Source organism: Egretta garzetta, unplaced genomic scaffold (assembly GCF_000687185.1).
Source record: "Egretta garzetta isolate BGI_Z169 unplaced genomic scaffold, ASM68718v1 scaffold220, whole genome shotgun sequence".
Classification (NCBI taxonomy): Eukaryota; Metazoa; Chordata; class Aves; order Pelecaniformes; family Ardeidae; genus Egretta; species Egretta garzetta.
Genome location: NW_009258414.1, coordinates 3,247,069 through 3,267,638, shown reverse-complemented (window position 1 = coordinate 3,267,638; position 20,570 = coordinate 3,247,069). Strand labels below are relative to the sequence as shown.

General features: G+C 35.3%; 1 protein-coding gene across 3 annotated transcripts in view; it reads left to right on the top strand.

Annotated features, from left to right (window-relative positions):
* The window catches only part of DIAPH2 (diaphanous related formin 2), a 226,087-nt gene that overhangs the window by 4,269 nt on the left and 201,248 nt on the right, over positions 1-20,570 (top strand). For all 3 annotated transcript variants that reach the window (XM_035898413.1, XM_035898420.1, XM_035898426.1), the window contains exons 3-13: positions 1,850-1,870; positions 7,902-8,041; positions 8,420-8,494; positions 8,581-8,650; positions 9,177-9,313; positions 10,460-10,568; positions 13,993-14,103; positions 16,088-16,206; positions 17,172-17,288; positions 18,378-18,496; positions 18,989-19,053. In XM_035898413.1, the coding sequence (XP_035754306.1) occupies positions 1,850-1,870; positions 7,902-8,041; positions 8,420-8,494; positions 8,581-8,650; positions 9,177-9,313; positions 10,460-10,568; positions 13,993-14,103; positions 16,088-16,206; positions 17,172-17,288; positions 18,378-18,496; positions 18,989-19,053 (1,083 nt within the window). The remainder of the gene's footprint in view (positions 1-1,849; positions 1,871-7,901; positions 8,042-8,419; positions 8,495-8,580; positions 8,651-9,176; positions 9,314-10,459; positions 10,569-13,992; positions 14,104-16,087; positions 16,207-17,171; positions 17,289-18,377; positions 18,497-18,988; positions 19,054-20,570) is intronic.

The following is a 20,570-nucleotide window of genomic DNA, read 5'->3' as shown; positions in this document are numbered from 1 at the left end:
ATTTTGTCTTCTGTTTAATTAAGCTACTGTTCTACTTAGTTGAATTCAAGCCCTAACCAATTTTTACTGCATCGTGGATTGTCAAACTTTCTTTTCTTCCGGCCACCTTCAGGCTTGTCTTCCATGAAAATGCTGATCAAAAGCAGAATGAACTTTCTTAACATTTTCTACCTTTTTCTTTGGTCAGATAATTGTTCATCTGTCTTCCTTTTTTATAATGAAAATACTTGGGCCTTTTCTTCTGCTTAGAGCTCACAAAGCACACTTAACAGTTGATGGGACTTTTATTCCAGTTCATTTCATGTTTTGTTTTCGTTAGGCTTTTGAGCTCTCCCACTCATTTGAAAATGTCACTCTCATTTGCTGATGTTGTCTTAACCAAATTATTTTTAAATTTGGTGCTTCATTTTCTCTGCCTTGCGTGCCACCTGCAGCATGTTGACCATGCTTTTCTGAAACATGTACTATATTCAGAGTTCTGAGTGAGAAAGAAACCTTGGTTTTGAATGGATGGAAAAAAGCTTTCGTTTTTCTTGGGGGATGGAGGAAGGATAGAAGCTAATAAGCTGGATGCTTTCATGTGAAGTGATTATCGGTGATTCTGATTCCTTCTCTCACTCGAAGAGAAAGTTTGTAGACCATTGAAATTACACTTGGGAAATGTTGAAGGCTCAGAATTCTGTTTCAGAACTGAACTTGGTGACCTGCCATACTGAATGAGTTGAACATTGGTGAGAGAAGAAGGTAAATTAGGAAAAGAGATTGTCGGGTGGTGACAGTCGATCTTGTGCTTCTAGAGGAAGCCTCCTCAGGAAAAGGAGAGAAGAGGTGATTGTGAAAGACTTGCAGGGATGTCTGTCTTCTGAAAGACTTGCTAAATGGAAGAGATAAGAGTAGAAAATGAAGCAGGTAGAGGCTGAACAGATGCAATCAAATTCAGATCTCAGAACAAAATCATACTGTCTCAGGCTCTTAATCAGATAAAAGTAGTTATTCGATAAACTGGCTGCTATCAGATTGCAGCAAATAGCTGACAAGGAAAGGTCTGTGATATTTAGGCAGAAGTCCATAGTCCTGGTGTTCACAGGAACATGGTCATTTGTGCAAAGCGATAGAACAAGGCAGAGATGTGCTGCCTTTCTGCAGAGTTTGTTCTGTGTAAAGTCAACTTCTTGTTCATGAATATGCAGAGATGCTGTTCCATGGTAAAAAAGAGATGATGTCATTCTGTAAATCACTGTTTAATTATCCATGTAATTAAAAGCATCCATACTGAGCAGTTGAAGAAAAATGCCACATGAGATTTTCTAAAATGCAAGTTAGATTTATAGCTGGAGGCTATGTTTTTGATTATGAAAACTTAATTAAATTCAATGATGACATCATCTAAATAGATCAAAAGCGCCATAATAAATGAAGTTGTTATATGTACAAGGAAATGCAGTATGCCATTAGGTTTTTTTCTGTAGTTTTCTCAGTGTCATATATAAAATACCCGACCTGATAATTTTAACAAAATGGCATATCTCTCAATCTTTCTCTATGTAGATGTCAAGCTAGGTATTTAGTTATTTGTTTGTAAATGTGAAAAATACTGATGATTCAGCAGCGGAACATAAGATTTTTCAATTTATTTCTCCTACAGTAGAACTACTGTTTTCCTGTTGAGAAGCTGTAACTCTTAAACAGTTTGATAAAGTAATAAAAAAATGTAACTACTACTAATGATTAAACACTGAAAAATGTGTGTGATGCTACATCCTACTAAGTACTTTGCTGTGTTTATTTATGTATTATTGTTGTTATCTTTTTTACACAATAACCTCTCTTGGCTGACCACTGCATGCAGATAGTCGGAAGTAAAGTTCCGGTGAGTATGAACATGATAGTTTTGTTTTCTCTTATGAATACACTTCCATTTTTAGAGATTAGGCTGGAATATTTTTGACTTTTATCTTGGATTTAAAAGTTCAGTGGGCACAACTGAATCCTTGTTTTATCAAAATAACTATTGGCTGGCTCAATCATGTTTATCTTACCGGTGTAAGATCATTGATTTCACTTTTGAGGGATCTGGTTTTAAGTTTTCAGGAACCTTTTTGCAAATACTTCAGACTTGTGGAGAACTCATCTGTTCATCATGAGCAACAAACATAATTTAGACTTGTCTTACTTTTTATTGAAGGCAATCACTTGAAACTTAAAATTTACAGTGTTTGTCTTACTTGATTCTATTTAGATGTGGATTTTTTAATGTCCTAATTGTTAACATTCATAGTTTATCATGGAAATGTCAGCTGCTGGATATCAGTGTGACAAAAAAATTGATGTAGAGGGTTCAGAAGGTCAATTAATAAGCGCAAGATGAGATCACTCACAGCATAACTTTTATTAAGTGCTCAGCTACCTTTTATGTTAAGTCATGGTTGAATTTAGTGATTTAAAAAAAAAAAATTTATTAACAAGTACTTGGGACTTAATTTGTTGGACTGAACTCAGCCAATTTTTGTTTCCTGGAAAAAAAGGATTTTTTTTGGAATAATTATATATTTGTTTTAAATGATTGCTGAAAGCGAAGTTGTAATTTTAATTGTGGATGGACTTTATTTTTTATTGTAGCCAAAACAGGCTTTTCAGGTGCTGCAAGGTTCTCTACTGAGGTCATACTCAGTACTCGTATTTTGTAGTTAAAAGAATAAAGAACAACCTATAACTTAAAACTGTCTAATCGTTACCTCAGTTGTACTTAAATAGATAAAAGTATAGCACACAGGGATAAAGAAATTGCTGCTGGCTTTGCTTTATGCAGGGTGATCTTTAAACAGACTTTTCTGTGTTCACCAGTACTTTTTAGTTTTGTACACAGTACTGGTTCGTATGCTGATTGAGCATATACGTAAGCACAATGAAGGTATTTAAAGGCATTTGATTCTTGAGGGGAAAAATTAACTCTTCGGTTAAACCAGTTAAAACCAGTTTCAAATAATTCCTTCTGCCATGTAATTTCCTTATGATATGAATTAGCCCGAACTACTACTGTGTGAAGAGGTTATTTTATAAAGGAAACTAGTATATGCAGAATGGGTAGTGGAAGAAATCTATACCTGTTTTATTCCCTCTGCCTTTTAACTTGGTGTCTGATGGAGAGCAGGAATAGATATGCATTAAAAGGATGGTTTTGCACAGATAACTTGCAAAATAGTAAAATAAGAAATGTCCCTCTTAAAGTATGGCTTCTGCATATTCTTGCTTAAAGAATGCCTGCATCTTGGTGTGCTTCACCTCACTGTATGTTTTTATGGGGTTCATCCCTTGGCAGTTGATTGCATCAGCTGGCACACGGTTATTTTCCTGAAGATTTACAGATTTACTGTGGGTTAGGAAGGAGAAGAATTTTGGACTGTTGATGCTAGTACTGTTGGGTTGTAGTGACAGCTGCAGAGAAGAGATTTGCCTGTTAATGGGGAGTTTAGAGCTTTAACTTACTTGAGTTTTACTTGTGCTCTCAAGCACTGGTGCCCACTTGTCATTTTAGCTGCCTGCAATGTAACCTTTCCTTGCTCGTATGGACACTGATAACTGCAATGAAATGGCAGCTGCTCATCTGTTTGTCTGTAAGGCATTAATGTAGATGCCTAAAGTAGGATTACTTGTTAGTTCTGTCTTCAGTGGGTTGAATTAGTGTGTTTGGCTAATATCTACAGGGTGAAGTGGGTAGGAGCTATAAACTTCCTATTTCTAGTGCAGGAACTGATAGAGTGTTTCTTTCTAGCTTGAACAAGGATGCTGCTTTTCCAAGTCAAATGTGCAAAAACTGCTGTATATGTGGTTTAAAAAAAAAAAATCATTGAAAATACTTTTATTCCTCTCCTAACACACACACACACACCCCCCAGCTTGTCTTACCTGGCTTTGTTGTTATACTCTGATAAAAATATAGTGGTTTCTTTATAAAACTGCTGTATATGTGGTTTAAAAAAAAAAAAAAATCATTGAAAATGCTTTTATTCCTTTCCTAACACACACACACACCCCCACACCCACACCAGCTTGTCTTACCTGGCTTTGTTATTATACTCTGATTAAAATATAGTGGTTTCTTTACCTGAGATAGAAACAGAATTGTATTAATAGAGAGTATACAAAAACTCTTCAGTTAGTCATTGGGGAGGGGGACGGACGGACTATAAGTTATTACTACCACTTCTTTAATAATTATGGTGGTACCAGTTACTTTTTTCTGTTTAAAGAGGTGTTTTGGGTTTTTTTTCCTAAATTGTGGAACAGGTGTAGTGAATTGGGTAGAAGCAACTACCTATGATATTGTGAGATTTCTATTCAATATACTGGCTGCCAGCATTCTCACTGAAGCAAATACTGTCTCATGGAAGTAATATCCTTACAACTTCTTCAGCTAAACTTGGCTTTAGCTTAAGACCTAATGAGGTCTGAATTGTCTGGTGCCTCAAAGAGGAGTAGTTTGTGCAGCTTTTTCTGATCTTGTATTTTAACAGTTACAGCCCATCCATTTGGCTCAGGTGTGCTCCACGTTCTTTACTACCAAACAGATGGAATATCTGCTTGTTCCCCATGGAGGGCAAAATGCTTTTGCTTTCCCATTTTCTTAGATATTGGTTCTCAAGCTTGTTTGCAGGCCTCTGGTGACACATCTGAGTAGTGTATAAAGCTGGATATTTGCTAAGTCCCTTCTAATATTTATGAGGGTCCTGGGTGAGCAATTTCTTTGTCTAGCTAACAACTTTGAAATCACCTGGAGTCCAAGTAGAATAAGATAAACTGAAATAAAAATATCTAAAATATTGGTTGCCTGGCTTTCTAAATATTAAAAAAAAAGTTTGTGTAGAGAGAAAACTATGCTTATTTTGCACTATATCCTGCACTGTGTCTGCCCCGTCTCTCTGTCACTGTTGTCCCTTAAAGCCTGAAATGTGTCCTACATACAGATTTGAATTGGTTAGATTTACCTCCTTAATGGGAAAACAAGCTAGGTTTTATTTTAAATACATGTTTTTTTTGTGAGACTTCCAGGAGTTCCCTTAAGCTTAGTTTTTCGCTAAAACTTCATCACTTTTAACTTCCTCAGAGAAGGATTTCAGATGTGTGGTTTAGGCTTTCATTTGAGTTGTCATGAATGAATAATTCTATGCCTTAATTGTAATACTGTGAAGGTGACTGGTCATAAAGTAATATCTAAGATTTTTGATCTTATGCATTGATTTAATATCTGAAAGTTCTGGTTTGGGACCTAACCCTCTTGAGTTTCTTTGTACTTCACTTTTACTTTCATCTTTGCGAGATTCTCTCACATAAAGTGTAACTTTCACTGACCCCTTGTACTTGAAAGTAAATGAGAAGTGTGTATATTAGAATCTGATCCATGTAAAGGCATAGCATTACTTAAAATTAGTATTTGAATCAAACTCGCTTTGAATAAGGAAATGAAATAGCACCTGGTTGCAGCACTCCAGTTAGCATGGCTAGAGGCAAGAGTGGATTGAGACTGAAAAGTTGATTGCAGAAAATAACAGAAAGTAATCCTGTTAAACTGAGAATTCTCTAACGTGAATTGGGTAAAAGGTTTTGAGAATGGATTTTTATGAGCCACCTTTAGTGATCATCTGTTTGGAAGAGGAGGGGGAGAAAAGGAGGAAGAGATGGTTCCTTATTGCTATGCAGCTAAAGGCGCTCAGCCATACAATGGAGAAGTAGGCCTAAGGACCTGCCAGTTCCTCTAACTTTTAACTTATTTTTACTGTATTTGAGGAATCATAGGTCTTCTGAAAACAAGGGACTAGACGGAGTAGAGGAGCTGCCATATAAAAAGAGGCGGCAGCAAGAGCACAGCTTGGTTTAAATATGAAAGAAAATGTAGCAAAGACCTTGAATGCCTCACCTGAATTGTTATCTCCTTTGGGGCTTGCAGCAGACTGCAGTGGAAGGGCTATCTGCAGGAAAGAATCTTTTTGGAAGAACAAATACATATTACATTCTAGAGTGCTTTTCAGGGTGTGATGGCATTTGATTGAGGTTTCCATTATCTCATTTCTTTGTAGATTTTGTGGCTTATAGCAGTGCTTCTGTTTTCTTCTTTTACTCTTAGGGTTTGGGGAACGAACGGCTGTTGAATGACAAAAACTATATCCAGTGTTGTGTAGATGGTGTACATTAGTTACGCATACAATCTTTTTCGGATTCCATCCGACGCATTGAATGGCCTAAAGTTGTTCCTGTTTTCCAGTTCTTTACCTTATGATCTGTCAGAGTGATGGTTTTTCTGTACTATTATGATTTTTAATATGTAGTGCTAATATACTTCTCGGATTTCAAGTCAATTCCTACTCTTGTAAAGATAACCTCCACCCATTTCTTTTTTTCCTTTGGTGGAAAAGCATCCCTTTGTTTAGGAGGCTGATAGTGACGGATCGTTATGTCTGTCTTGGTCCTTTGATGTATAACTGGCATGCATTGTCCAGCTAAAGGTGCTATGCATGTCAGAAAGAAATTTCTTCAAAGTTGACATAGTCCAGAGGACACTGTTGTCTTAAGGCATTCACAACCCGTGTCAGATTCTTGTTTTATTGAGGTGAGGACAAACAATCTGAAACTACATTGTGAACACTTACATAGTTCTGTTACATGAACTAATACTGGAATGTATGTAGGTCAAAATCATTAACTTAACTATAGACAAGTCATTCTTCTGTCAGCCATATTTAGTGCCAGTTTTGGAAAATGAATGGTAAGAATTTGCATAGAGCAAACCAGAAACTTCAGAAAACGTGTAACTTTTTGAAAGAGAGACAATTAGAAGATTACAATACTCAGAGAAGTTCTTGATACAATTAAAACCAAATACATAATAAATCCTATTATTCTAGGTCGGGCACTTATCTTATTGTCTTTACACCCGTGACGCATCTTTATCAGGTTCTCTTCAATAGACCATTTAGAGCTAAGGAGCTTTAGGAACTGCATACTAATCATAACCACTCTTCTGAGATAAGCCTACTTTTCTGCAACTTGTCAGAGCTGTACAGAAGATTAGTTGTACCCTTTGGTAAAATGTTTTGTATATTGTTCATGGTTTTGAATACTACAGCTCTAAAAACTGATTATCAGGTATTTTAGTACTGAAATACCTTGTAGGTAGTTGTTCTTCTGTAGTGACACCTCAGTAGGGAGATGAGCTCTTTGTCAAATCTTCCATATGATTATTTTATAGCAAACAAAATCCTCTAGAGATCTCTACTAGTGGCCAAGCATGGAATTATGGTACAGCAAGAAATCATTGAGTCATGCAGTTGCATGATTTTAAAAACACTGAAAACCGTGGGTGAATACCAGTTCCTTTTCAAAGTAATTTTCAGTGGCTTATCTACTTCCTTTCTTTTGTAGAAGAGAGAATTAATTTGAGAGTCAGGATATGTCCATAGTGATAATGCACAGCTTTTTCTAAAACAAGACAGGTACAGTGGGAATGATCCAACAGGCTTAATAACAAGTGTGTGTGGGGTTATGTCTCTGTTTATGGTTGTTTCTGCTACAGTGTTGTGAAGTGGATGTTAAATGAGAATGTGTAGCAGTTAAACATGTTAATAGAGCTGAATGATGGAATTAAATTTTTATACCCAAGATGTAGTACATGCACTTAACTCAAAGAGGTGAAGAAGACTCCAGAAAAAATGTTTACCCTTGTGATGCAGCAAAACCTAAACTACTAAACACTTACGACAAATCAAAGTCAAGTCAGGTGGCTTTAATAGTTGTACAGGGAAAATGGTGATTTTAAAATTCACACAGAAATATTGGCCTTACATGTTATCATCTAAATGCTACTATGATCAATGTAACATTAAGCAGCATTCTGTCTTCTCTGATAGGGTGGACTGAAAAACAGCAAGCATGAATGCACACTGTCTTCGCAAGAATATATTCATGAATTGCGATCTGTAATTTCAGAGGAAAAGCTTCTTAATTGTCTAGAGTCTTTGAGAGTGTCTCTAACTAGCAATCCAGTCAGGTAAGTAATAATTTCTGCTGTAGTTTTCATCATGCTGGTTTTGCTTAGCAATAAAGAGTTGGGGGGTGTGTGTGTTTTTAAACCACAGCAGTCATGCTAATTCTTGTTGGCACAAGAAGGTAGTTCTCAGCACACTGGAAAAGGGTAAGTGAAATGTTTGCCACTGTCTGCAATACCTTCTCACCTTTCACAGTGGTTCTTGACAACTTCTAGTTATTGGAACTAAGTATTTGTCTTAATGGTTGATCAGGTCTTCCTGGGAAGTGAGACTTAAAGCAGCATCTATGAACAGATATACAAGCAGTATTGGAGATATAACTTTGCAAGTTTTACATTTGATTAAGAAATAATTAAAAGCGTTTTTATTCCCTTTTCCAGCTGGGTTAATAATTTTGGACATGAAGGTCTTGGACTTATGTTGGATGTATTGGAAAAGCTTCTGGACAAGAAACAGTAAGGACTCGGGTCTTTTGAAGGGAGGGGTGGTGGAGCTTGTGAAGGTTGTCTTTACTTACGTTATTTTCCTCCTCCCTTTCAAGGCAAGAAAGTATTGATAAGAAGAATCAATATAAACTTATCCAGTGCCTCAAAGCATTTATGAACAATAAAGTAAGAAATATTTTAATTTCTGATGCTGTTAGCGTGATAGTTTTTTGTTGACTTCAGGATCTATGTAGCACGTTGTATCTCAGAAAAGGAAGGAAAGCTTGTATGTGCAGTGTCAGCTGACTTTTTGGAAATGTAGGTCATAAACTTAGTCATTGTTTGGAAAATACTATTTTGAATTGCCAGGAGCAGAAAAAAAAAGGAACAAATTTTTCATACTCTCAAGGTGTTTCAGATATAGATAGAAAATAAAAACTGGTTTATCTTTTCATGGATACCTAATTTGACAGGGTATGGTATGTTCCTTAGGAGCTGACTCTCTTTCTTAAGAGAAAGTCTCAAAATTAAGATTGGGAAGACTGACTTGTGTCCCCAAGTGGTAATAGCCAGAAGGTTTTAGTAGAGTGCTGCCAAACTTCATATGGGAGGGAGGGGGTGTGAGGATTCCTAAGGATCTGAAGCCCAAAGATGACGATGAGTATTCGAGGCAATTACAATATTTTCACTGTAAGCTTTTTGTTTCTTTAAGTATGGATTGCAAAGGATTCTGGGAGATGAAAGAAGTCTTTTGCTGTTAGCAAGAGCGATTGATCCAAAACAACCACATATGATGACTGAAACAGTGAAAATCCTTTCTGCTCTCTGTATTATTGATGACGAAAATATGTAAGTAAGATACTGATTTTTTTTTTTTTTTTTTTTTTTTTTGGAATGCTTATGTTTTGTCAGTTTGGACACAGGTGTGAGAACGTGTCATGGAAATATGTTAAGTCTTTACTTCCTTAACATGAAAAGGGACTGCCACCTGTTCTGATGCATTAGTCCAATATTAAATCAGACAAAAGCAAATGAGCAGAGATCTACAAACCATGGCTTAAGTGGAAGGTCTGAAAGGACTATGATTGCTTACTATAGAGAAGAGAAGAATTAATGAGCCATAACTGTTCATAAATGGCTGCTGAAAAAAGAATAGAGAAGTTATTTCCTATATCCCTGATACGTCTGATCAGGAATTGTGACTTTTAATTGCCACAAGGAAAGCTGTCAGATTTAAAGACAATTCAGGATGTGTGTTTGTGTGGGGCTCTACTGAGCCTATTATTGTGGGGAGGATTGAGGTTGGGACACCTCCCCAGAGAAGGGGAGATGAATTACATTTGAAAATTATGGATTTAACACCACATGTTAAGGTTTTTCATTAGTTTAGAAGATAATAATACAGAAATATGGTTATGGATTTTATTAAAATATCATCTCTACCCAAACACAACAAGTTAGTGGCAAAAAGTTTACATTTATAGCTGAAGTTTTGAATAGTTCAAGCTAGAGTTATGTAGCACGTGTCCATGAGCTTTTTAAAATGAAGATCATCAGTTGGCATACATTTGCTTTGAATTATTGAATGTCTTAGTTTACTGGAGGTTAAAAATGGCAAACTCCAAACAATAGATAGATAAAACCATTTTTATTTCAGAGAAGACAATATATTAGAATTCCCAGATGTTAAACACATCAGCTAGTACCTAGTGCACAATCTTGCAAAGGTAGTGATTTTTTTTTCTCATTGGTTGTTTCTTAGCTGAATGTCACAATAATTTAGAGATTTAGTCACCTTTTCTTTGAATTCAACATTAATCTTGTAGATATTTTAACACGTGGTTCTTGGTTTGTTTTCAGCTTTGTATAGATAAGTGCAGATAAATGCATTCAGATTCTCTGTCAGTGCACTAAAGTCTTGAACTGTATAAATAGTGGAATAAATAAAATAAGGAAGTGACTGGTACGCTTTTTGACAGTTTATCTTTCTCTCAGTCTGGACAAGCTTTTAGGTGCTATAACAACTGCTGCTGAAAGGAACAATAGGGAACGTTTTTCTCAGATTGTTGAAGGACTGGAAAACCATGAATGCTTACAACTGCAGGTGGGTTTACTTTTTATATGCTTACTAATACTTAAGAATTAATCTAGAATACTAGAAGGCTGTGTATTATTTTATGATCCTTAAATTATTTACCGACAAAATCTTCTAGTGTTATTACTCCAGTGTTCAGTAAAAGGAAAAAATAAATAGAACTGGCCTGCTGATCCTAGGTTTTCTAATCATTAGTGGTGTGAAACCACAAAACTCTCTTCCTTGTCTCCAAAATAGGATTAAAAGTCTTGACCACAATAAAAAGAGAATAATTAGCGTTATTCCTTTTCTTGGATGCCAGATGTAATGCTCAGGTAGTAAGTCTGTGAAAGCATTTTATTATTTTTGTCACTGCTTAATCTTTTTGACTGGGCATTTTGTGTGGTTTAATGGACCAGTAACAATCCAGCTCTCAGTCCGTCCTCTGAAACATTTTAGTTGTTGTTAATGGAGCCCTGAGGAGGCTGGAGTTTAAGGATTTGGAGGCAGTGCTCCCTGTATAGCTTTTGAGTTTAGGGAAGAAGCATGAAAAGGTACTGAGTTGATTGCTTGTTTAAAAAAAAAAAAAGCCCAAACCTTCCCTGCCTTCCCCCAGTAAACAAAACCTCTTGTATTTATGACTGTGATTACTGAAGTAATGTATTTGTAAAAAGCCAGAACAAGTTTGAGTTGTGCTCTTGAAGTGAGTATTTTAGTTTAATTTAGAACCACAACTGGAATGCCTTTACTGAGCACGCACTTTAGGTATCTTACTGTTTGAAGTACCTGTGGCAGGAACATACTTCCAGTATTGTTCACCTTTTTGTAATATTACTGAATGAAGAAATAGATAAGTATAGATCTTTAAAATAACTTAAGTATTTTGAAGGGGGGGTGTGTGTACTGAAATTTTCTAGGAACTGCAGTCAAAAGTTGTATTCGGTTATGAAGGATTTTGGTAACTCGTTATCATTCTCCCTGGTAATGACAGCTTAAGTCAAATCCTAGCCTATCTCTGGTAAACAGAATGGTTGACTTTTTTAAAAAAAATTGACACAAGGACAGTGATAATGAATTATTAATTTAGTAATATGAGAAGTAAATTGAGTAGGAGTAAAACTGCTAGTTTCAGATATTTAAAGCTCAGTGTCATCCAACATAGCCAGCCTCTTAACACAGCCATCGTCTTACATTAAACAGAAATAACCCACAGTCAAAACTGATCAGTGTCAAGTATATGTTTATATAGCTTTCAACTTCAGTATACTGGCTTTATAGTCAGCTGATGATAGACACATGGCTTACTGTAACTGTCTTTGTGCAGGGAGTGCTTAGATTTCATACTAAGTCATGTATTGAAAAGAACTACTTCAGGAACTACAGCGCTGTTGCCCTGTGGGTAGAGTGTAGTAATTTACATTTTATGCTAACCTGTCCTTTTGAGTCGTTCTGTTACAAAATGTAACACTGTTCCCTTAGGATAGGCATGCAGATTTCTTCCATTTCTAAGACACCTGTAAGATATACATGCAACTGTGTTACTACTGCTGGGACTTTTGGCAGCAGTGTATGCAGCCTCTTAAATACTCAGAGCGTAACTATGACAGAGGAGGATGGGGTATATCCATTTTTGGCAGGGTACCTTTCTGAGGTTAGTAGTGTGTGGCAGGATATCGTTGCTGCTTTTGTCAACAAGAACTGTGCATTCATTGGTGTGTGTTGATGTCTCTCCTTCTTCAGCCACTGGTGTATCTCTAGGGATAATCTAGTGAGTTTTTAAAATTATTTTTATAAAATCATAAAATAAACACTCTTCTGTGCCAGTAATCTTTACTGAATCATGTCCTAGGTCACATGTTCGTCGTTGCTTATTTGTCAGTTTTTTATTCTCTGTATACACCTGAATAGCCCAAGAGTTTTGGTTGCTATTAGAATGCAAGTGTTTTTAATTGCTTTTTATTGGCAGCTGCAAGTGTTTGCATAGAGACCAAGTAGCTGAATATCGTACTAAAGGATGACTTTAACTTATTTCCATCTCAAAGTACAGTATTTATACAAATTTTGTATTGCTAAGGTACCATGGCTGAAAGACATGGGAAAATAGAATGCAGGCAGGGCAGGTATACCTGCACAGAAGGTATACCTTTTCCCATTTTTAGATCCTATATATGTCAGCTTTAGTTGTCTTACTGCTATTTTTACCATCAGTAGTTCTTGTTTCAAAGCTGATGACTTAATGATGTTCAATAACTTTCTATAAATGACATTCTGTTCTTCATGATGCTATCACAAAAGAATTCAGTTTGAAGTTGTCTCCTACTTTTATGAGCTCGTTGATTTAAAACAAACAAAACCAACTACACAACATTTCCCCCCTCTCCCTGCCCTGAAACCTCACTTATACGTCAGTAAAGGTACAACTGCAAGACTCATTAACTTGTTTCTGACAAAATCATTCTTTACTTGTAATGTATTAGCACAAGCCATTAAGCCAGAGTGTCTTCTGGCAAAAGCAATCATAGCAGATGGCACCTCTTCTCTCTATTAATTTCAGATTGGACATGTACTTTGGCTTGTTAAGTCATGTCAGAGTAGTAAAATAACAAGAATCATTCAAGCGAGCACGATGATACTACATTATCTGAAGATGCAGCTATATAAAGGGAGTGCCTTTGAAATAGTGTTTTAATAGAAATTTAAGACTCCATAAGGTGCTCCATTAAAACTAAATAGTGAATGTAATTAAAAGAGGAAGGATGCTTTTATCTGACTTTTTTCTCTGCAGCTATTGATTTCTATTTTTTTTTTCCTCCTAGTCTAATGCTACTTCTATTTGCAGTTAACATCTTTTACCAAACTTGGCATTTCCCTGGAGTCCCATTTTAGTCTTTTAATGTGGATCAGCACTTTTGGCATTATGCTATTGTCTACCTGTTTTAAAGTAAATCAATTAAAGTGCACAGCTGTTCAATTAAAGCATTAGCCAGTATCCTGAGACTTCAGGCATTTTGCAAAAGTGCTGTGCAGGAGTAGAAAAAACACCTGGTGATGTGAATTATTTTGTGTATGGGTGGTTTTGGGGTGTGTTTGTTGGCTTTTTTTTTTTTTTTTTTTTTAGAATTTTCAATTACTGTAAAAGCAGGTTATTTTTAAATTGGCCAATACTGAGGAGAAAGCAGAGTTGCAGTGTGGAACTGTAGTATGGGAATAACTTTCTGAAGCAAATTGTATCCTTTATGTGATACAATTTTGACATAGCAGAAGCGCTCACAGTATGAAAACAGAGGAGTATTTGATGTTGCTTAAATTAACCGAAGTTAAGTGTTGCGTGTGTGCCACATAATAATATCTATCTCTTGACGTTTGGTTTTATAATTAAACTGAAATAGTCAAAGACAGTATTTACTTCCATTCTGTACATACTAAAAGTTTTTGTCTATATTTCCAATAACAGGTAGCATGTATGCAGCTCATCAATGCCCTTGTTACATCTCCAGAAGATCTTGATTTCAGGATACACTTGAGAAATGAGTTTTTACGTTGTGGCCTGAAGAAAATACTGCCTGTAAGTCATTTGTATATAGGAACTGGTCACAGTCAACTGTGAATGTTGAAGATAACCAAATTGTTTTACTGAGAGTAGCAGATGTGAAAGATAGGGGATGGTGGAGGTCAGACCTGGAAAGGACTATCAATTCAAATCTGCTTTTATTCTGCAAATTTAAGCTCTCATTAACTATGTAAACCAGAATGGTAGTTGAAACAAGTCAATATATTAGAATTTAAATTAGGGTAGTCAAATTTAGCGTAATAAACGCAAAGAACATGCAGTGAACGTGAGCCTGGCTGTGGAACCAATCTTGGATTAACTTTCTTTGTATATGCCGTTTTCGTTGTTTTCTGTGAAATATGTTTTTCCTTAATCTGCTTTCTGAAAATGCATTTAGAGTTTTTAAGGAAAAATCAAATTGACTCCTTCATTCTCTTTGAGACTGCATGTCTTCATGCAGCTCCATAGAAGTATGCCTTTATAGGTAGCTGTGTATGAACATTAGGGGTAATCTAGGGGTAGATTTTTAGCACTTAACCAAGAAACCATTCTGATGCTTACATCAAGAATATGTATAATTAAGCTACTCAGTAGTTTCTCAGAAAAGATGAGAGAAATTAAAGAGTACCTGCTTACATTTGTCTGAAACAGAATTTATACTGCTATAACTTTTAAGATACAAAGTTTTGAACCATCAACGTTTCTGAAGAACGTTCCTAAATACGTTCAGCTTTTAGCACATTCAGCTTTGAAACTGCTCCTGATTTGTTTATGTTAATTTTGTAATAAATCATGATTTAAAACTTCATAGAGTGTACTGACATATACAGATACACGAGTTCAAAAGCAGTTAATACTTAGTGATAACAATCTTTTCTAAAAATGCTGAACAGCTATTGTGTTGAAATTGTGTCTCTAGTAAGGTTAATTAATACGTCATGTAAGCTGTAATATCAACTAAAATAGTCGATACTATCTTGCTGTTTGTTTATTTGTAAGGTATTAATTGCAACATACACAGTGAACTCAGATCATGAATTCTGCAGGGAAGGAATGTCCAAGGTAGAAGAGTGTTTTTTGCATTAGAAAGCAACTTTGGTAATGATAAAGCACCTTAAGAAGACTTAATGCTCATACCTGTGCTTAGGGTTAAATTTTCAAGAAATTTATCAATGAGAGTTTCTTGAACAAAAAGCGATCAGGAGGAGGATCCATATTTTGTCTCTTAATCTGGACAGATTAACAGTAGCCTTCTCTGGTTTTCAAACATTACAATTGGTATGAGTTTCTTTCTACTTTTTGGGGGAACATACTCAGTTGCCATTCAGTTTGTGTGTATCCAGTTCTGACAGTTCCAGGCCAATTTTCATTTAAAACATGGAGTGCATTCAAAATAATGGCTTTTGAACTAGTTTCCTTTTTTGTGATTTGCCTAGTAGGAAACTAAACTTGTTTTTTAAGTTTATTAGAGAAATTGCTTGTATTCCTTTCAAGAAAAACATTTTTTTTCCCCTGCTCAAAGCACTAATTTTTGTTTTGGTTTTTTACTTCTCTTGTAAGTATTTCTCAGTGTACTGGATGTTTTTATGCTATGATCTAGAATAACTTAATAACAGAAATTTTAAGCCTATCTTCTTTACACTCCTTTAGGCTTCTTAAGTTCACTGCAATTAATGTTTTGAAATATCCTTATGCTATTTTTTTAAAGAAACTCTGACATTAACAAGCATAAACTGCTGACTATGTCCTATTAAGAGAACTCAACTCAATTAGAAGGCTTCATGTTTGTTCTGCAGCCCATACCTGCTATATTAGCTGATATTTTGCCTTAATTTTTCTCAGCTGTGCAATTATAACTAAAAACCCCAGGCACTGAGCTACAGCTTACTCCTGTTCCAAAGGTTAATGTCTTATATTTTGTCATGATATAATCTTTGAAGGGGGGGAATTCTTGCTTTAAAAAGGGGAAAATTAAGATATGCTATGCCTTGAAAAATAGGTCTTGAAAGATAAGGATAATGAAGAGCTTGATATTCAGCTGAAAGTGTTTGATGAGAACAAAGAAGAAGACTTAATTGAGCTGTCACATCGTCTCAGTGATATCAAAGCTGAAATGGAATATCCTTTATAGAAATGGTGTTATAACTCGTTGCATCATTTAATAACTTTATTAAATGTAAATTAGAATGCTCTACATGCAGTTTATTTGTCACAGTTGTGTGTCTTACCAGGGACTTTCTCAAGCATCTTTCTTTCCACTTGTTTTTTGTTAAAAACTTACTTAGAAAGTTAGAGTTTAAATTTGCATGTCAGATATAAACGATTGGGAACTGAATTAATTTTTCATAAATAACATTTACTAAGCTAAACTCTGGCTTGTTAATACATGAAGATATAAAATTACACCCATGGAAGATTATAAGTTTGAAGAAAAATTCGTTTTGATAACTAGGTTGGAACCAAATTTCTAGTAGGTTCTAAAGCACTTACGATGCATGCCTTCTAGTTGTGACGAAGCAGTATATTTCAAGTTACCCAAGTTCAAAATAGTTGCTTGCAGTTTTTAAAAGAGCAGTAGCTGCTACTTGAGAAACAGAGGAAGGTAGATGCGATCATGAGAGGAGTGTAAAATCATTAACAAGTTAAGTTGTTGCATTACAGAACAGGTAATTACAGGCAATTTTCTTATTTAAGAAATTAAAATGATTGACTAATGTGTATTTGCCAATAGCCTGGCTCACTTCAGAATGAAAATGAAAGCTTTGTTTGAAATATGTTCACAGGATTCTATGATAGTGAGTATGTAGTATGATTTTTGTAAGTAGTAATGCAAGATGTCTTGATTGTTAGAGAGGGGACAGTTTCTGTGGATAATCTTAGTGGGAAAAGGGTATTTACTGATCAGGATAGTAGTTCAGAGTGTTGAAATGTTTTGTGTGAACAATATGAACAACATTTAGGCAACTTGGTTTGGGGTGGGGTGGGTGTTTTGTTGTGTAGTGGGCTTTTTTTGTCTTTTTTGATTGGTTGGTTTTTACAGTTTTGGTTTTTAAGTCCTTGTATTTCCTTAGCAATGTTTGCACTGATGTGAATGAAGTATTTCATCTGCTGTATAATATGTTGAAAGATACTACTTCTGAAAATTACTTCTTATCAATTCTTCAACATTTCCTTCTCATCAGGAGTGATTACTATGTCCGGTAAGTGTCAGCTGTCAGGTTTGATTTTTTGAAGGGGGTAGGTGAAGAACAGACCCTGGTAAACTGAGTAGCTCATAATCATGCATGAATAGTTGCTCTGTAACTAATTTATTATTAGTCTTTCTGCTCAATGTTAATATTAAAAAGATCTTGTTAAATATAATAATGCGTATTTCGAAGACTTGAACCATATTCTAACACCCTCATCCCAAAATGTCTTAACTTGTTGAGCGCTTTTTCCTTTATTCAAGTTCGACAACTTCATGACTTCAAAGAACTTGAAAGTTAGTTGTATAACTAATAATTGAAAATACTTCCACAGTGCCTTGTATCTTGTATTTTCCATGTAAGCTTCTCTTACGTGCACCTCATAGTGTCTTAGCAGTGTCAAAATACCACATACAAAATCTTATTTTAAGAAGTAATGGTTTTGTTGTAAAGGGATGATAAAAACAATTGGTATGCAAGATGATAAATTTAAGAAGTAAAATATAACCTGAGGAATCTTCAATTTTTTATAATTTTTTTTAATTTGAAAGTTTGGAATATCATCAGTTAAGGTTTGAGGGTTTCCTACTTTGAGAGCTCAGTGGTATGTGAAATTGAGATGTAATAACTTGCACTGTTAAGAACTAATAATTTTGAGCACAGTATCCCCTAATCTTAGAGTTTCGTGATGTTGTGTAGAGACGTATGTCAAGCAGTTGTTAATAATTAACTCATTTTCTGAGTGAGTGAATACTGGTACTGTTGCAGTGATGGAATTCACTTTGGTGAGAATTCGCTAAATAATTCTTGCAGCATATATTGAAAATACTAAAAACGTTGTTTATTTTATTGATTATTGTCTGGCAAAGGATAAATGAAAAGAGCACAATATTTTGTGGAGTCCTGAACTTCAGATATCCTTCCGAGACACTGACAACAGTGCTTCACTAGCCAGAGTACAAATAAGACTTTTAACTTGATCCTTTTACTGGCAATTGTATAATTCATATATTAGGAGCTAAAATTGCCCCTTATTCCCACTCCATGTTGCATAAATGCTTGTTCATGTTGTTTTCATCTGTAAAATATTTTCTTTGTTAGACCTCAGTATTACAAGGTAATAGAAGAATGCGTATCACAGATAGTATTGCACAGCAGTGGCATGGACCCGGATTTTAAATGTAGAGGAAGAATGGATGTGGATTTTACTCATCTTATTGGTTTGTATACTATAAGCTACTTTACCTTATTTTACTGAAGTGCATGTTTTTCTTTGCCTCTATCTAAACTTAAATTGACTATGTGCATTTTTTCAGTTTTTGGGAAATACGCATGTATGCTACAGGTGTACTTGTGGAGAAGGCCAGATCAGGCTCTGCAGCCTTAAATGACACTGATGAAGTTTACTTCTCCAAATTTGTCTTGACTTATGTCTGAACATGATAGTCTTAATAACCAAAAATTGCTTGTTCATAAATTCTGTGAATTTCAGGTCTGTTACAAATATGAAAATTTACATTAGCATTAATTGCTAGTGGATTTATAGTTGTTACATTGTTCATTCTAAGAATATTTTCTGTAATATTTTCCAAGTTTTTTACAGATTCTGCACATCATAATAACTCACTAAATGTTTTGTTCAAATCCACCTAGTAATTTTTTTATCTGTTGCTTTTACCTGACTTCTGTGTGGAATTTTATTTAAACTCTAGACGCATGTGTGGACAAAGCTAAAGTAGAAGAGAGCGAAAAAAAAGCAGCAGAATTTTCTAGAAAGGTAAGTCCTAATCATCACTTTTTTAAGGGATGCAATGGAAGCCTGATAGGAACACGTAGCCCTGTTTCACAGCAGAAACTTAATGGAAATGGGGAAATAGTGTATCTCACAGGCAGGATGTTCTTTCACATTTAATAGCTCTGTGGGTTTGGGGTTTTTCTCTGTGTGTCTGTGTGTGTGCACGGCTCAGATTCAGCTTACTCTGAATTCCAAAGCAGATGAGCAGTATTAGCTGTACGTATCTTCAGTTGTATTACTCTGCTGTAGATAACGGAGATACTTAATCATAGTTAAATACCTAAAGTGCAGGTATATGCTTAAAAAAAAAAAAAGGGCGGAAAACTCTTCCATAAAAAACTCTTCACATAACTCTTCATCTAGCTTTGTTTTAGAACCAGAAGAAACCTATTGAAAAGCAGTATCATTCAGTGTTTGCAAATGCATTGACTCTTTAGTCACAGAGATGCGAACATAAAAATACGGCTTTATTTCCTTATACTGCCCATAAATTACTATGTTATGAGGGAAAGTAATTTATTTCCTTAGTATTCACACTTAGGAATCTTACAGTGCATTTTGGAACTTGTTTTACTAACAGGTTTTTTTGTTTTTTTTTCTGGTCCAGTTCTATTTTATTAGGAACTTGATAACTAAGACCTATTTTGGTCAAGGGCAGTTTTCATTTATTACTAGATACAGGAGAGGTTAGACATTTAAAACAATTTCTGTAGGAAGAATTGAAGCTCAGTATATTCCTTGTAATAAAATTTTTGGGGGGTAGTTCTGCTTTATCACTATTGGTGTTTGTGCTGGAAAGATCTTGATACAACATGGTTTCTCAAGTTACTTAAATTCCTGTTTCCTAGATTGCATTAACGGATCATTTGTTAATCTTGGCTCATCATATCTTATCGAAGGATATGAACTGCTGAATGTACTATATTAGCCGTAATAGTAGTAAAGTTGTTGTGCATCAAAAGCATTCAAAATTTTGATTTTTGGCCTGGTCTAAGAAGCCAAAGGGGCCGTACAAGTTCTTGAACATGAGGAGTACAATTTTCAAATGAAGGGTTGAATGAAGTCATTAGCTTTTCTCTCTTCAGTGTTAAATGTGGATGCATTTTTAATAGGAGTTACGGTGTCTGAGCTTTTTAGAAAGCCAATTGTTGCGCTGCTTCCCTGGAAGAGTTATTTATCATAAAGTGCTTTGTTAGTGGCAGTCAACACGTGTTCTTCCTAATCATAAGTTGGTTTGTCCTGTGGAATAATGAGTAACACAAGCTTTTAAAGACACTAGTAATCTCTTGAGCCTAGCAAACAGTAGCAGGATGAAAATATACAGCAAATTTCTCACAACGGTGTTGTAACTGGACTTCCATTTTATATGGAGACATCAAGACTAAAAAGGATCACTAACTTACGTGGCTACCTACTCTCTTATGTTACTTTATGAATGATACTGCTGAAGCTGCACACATCTCTCTTCAGATTTAAGCTCACTGCGTGACATGTTTACT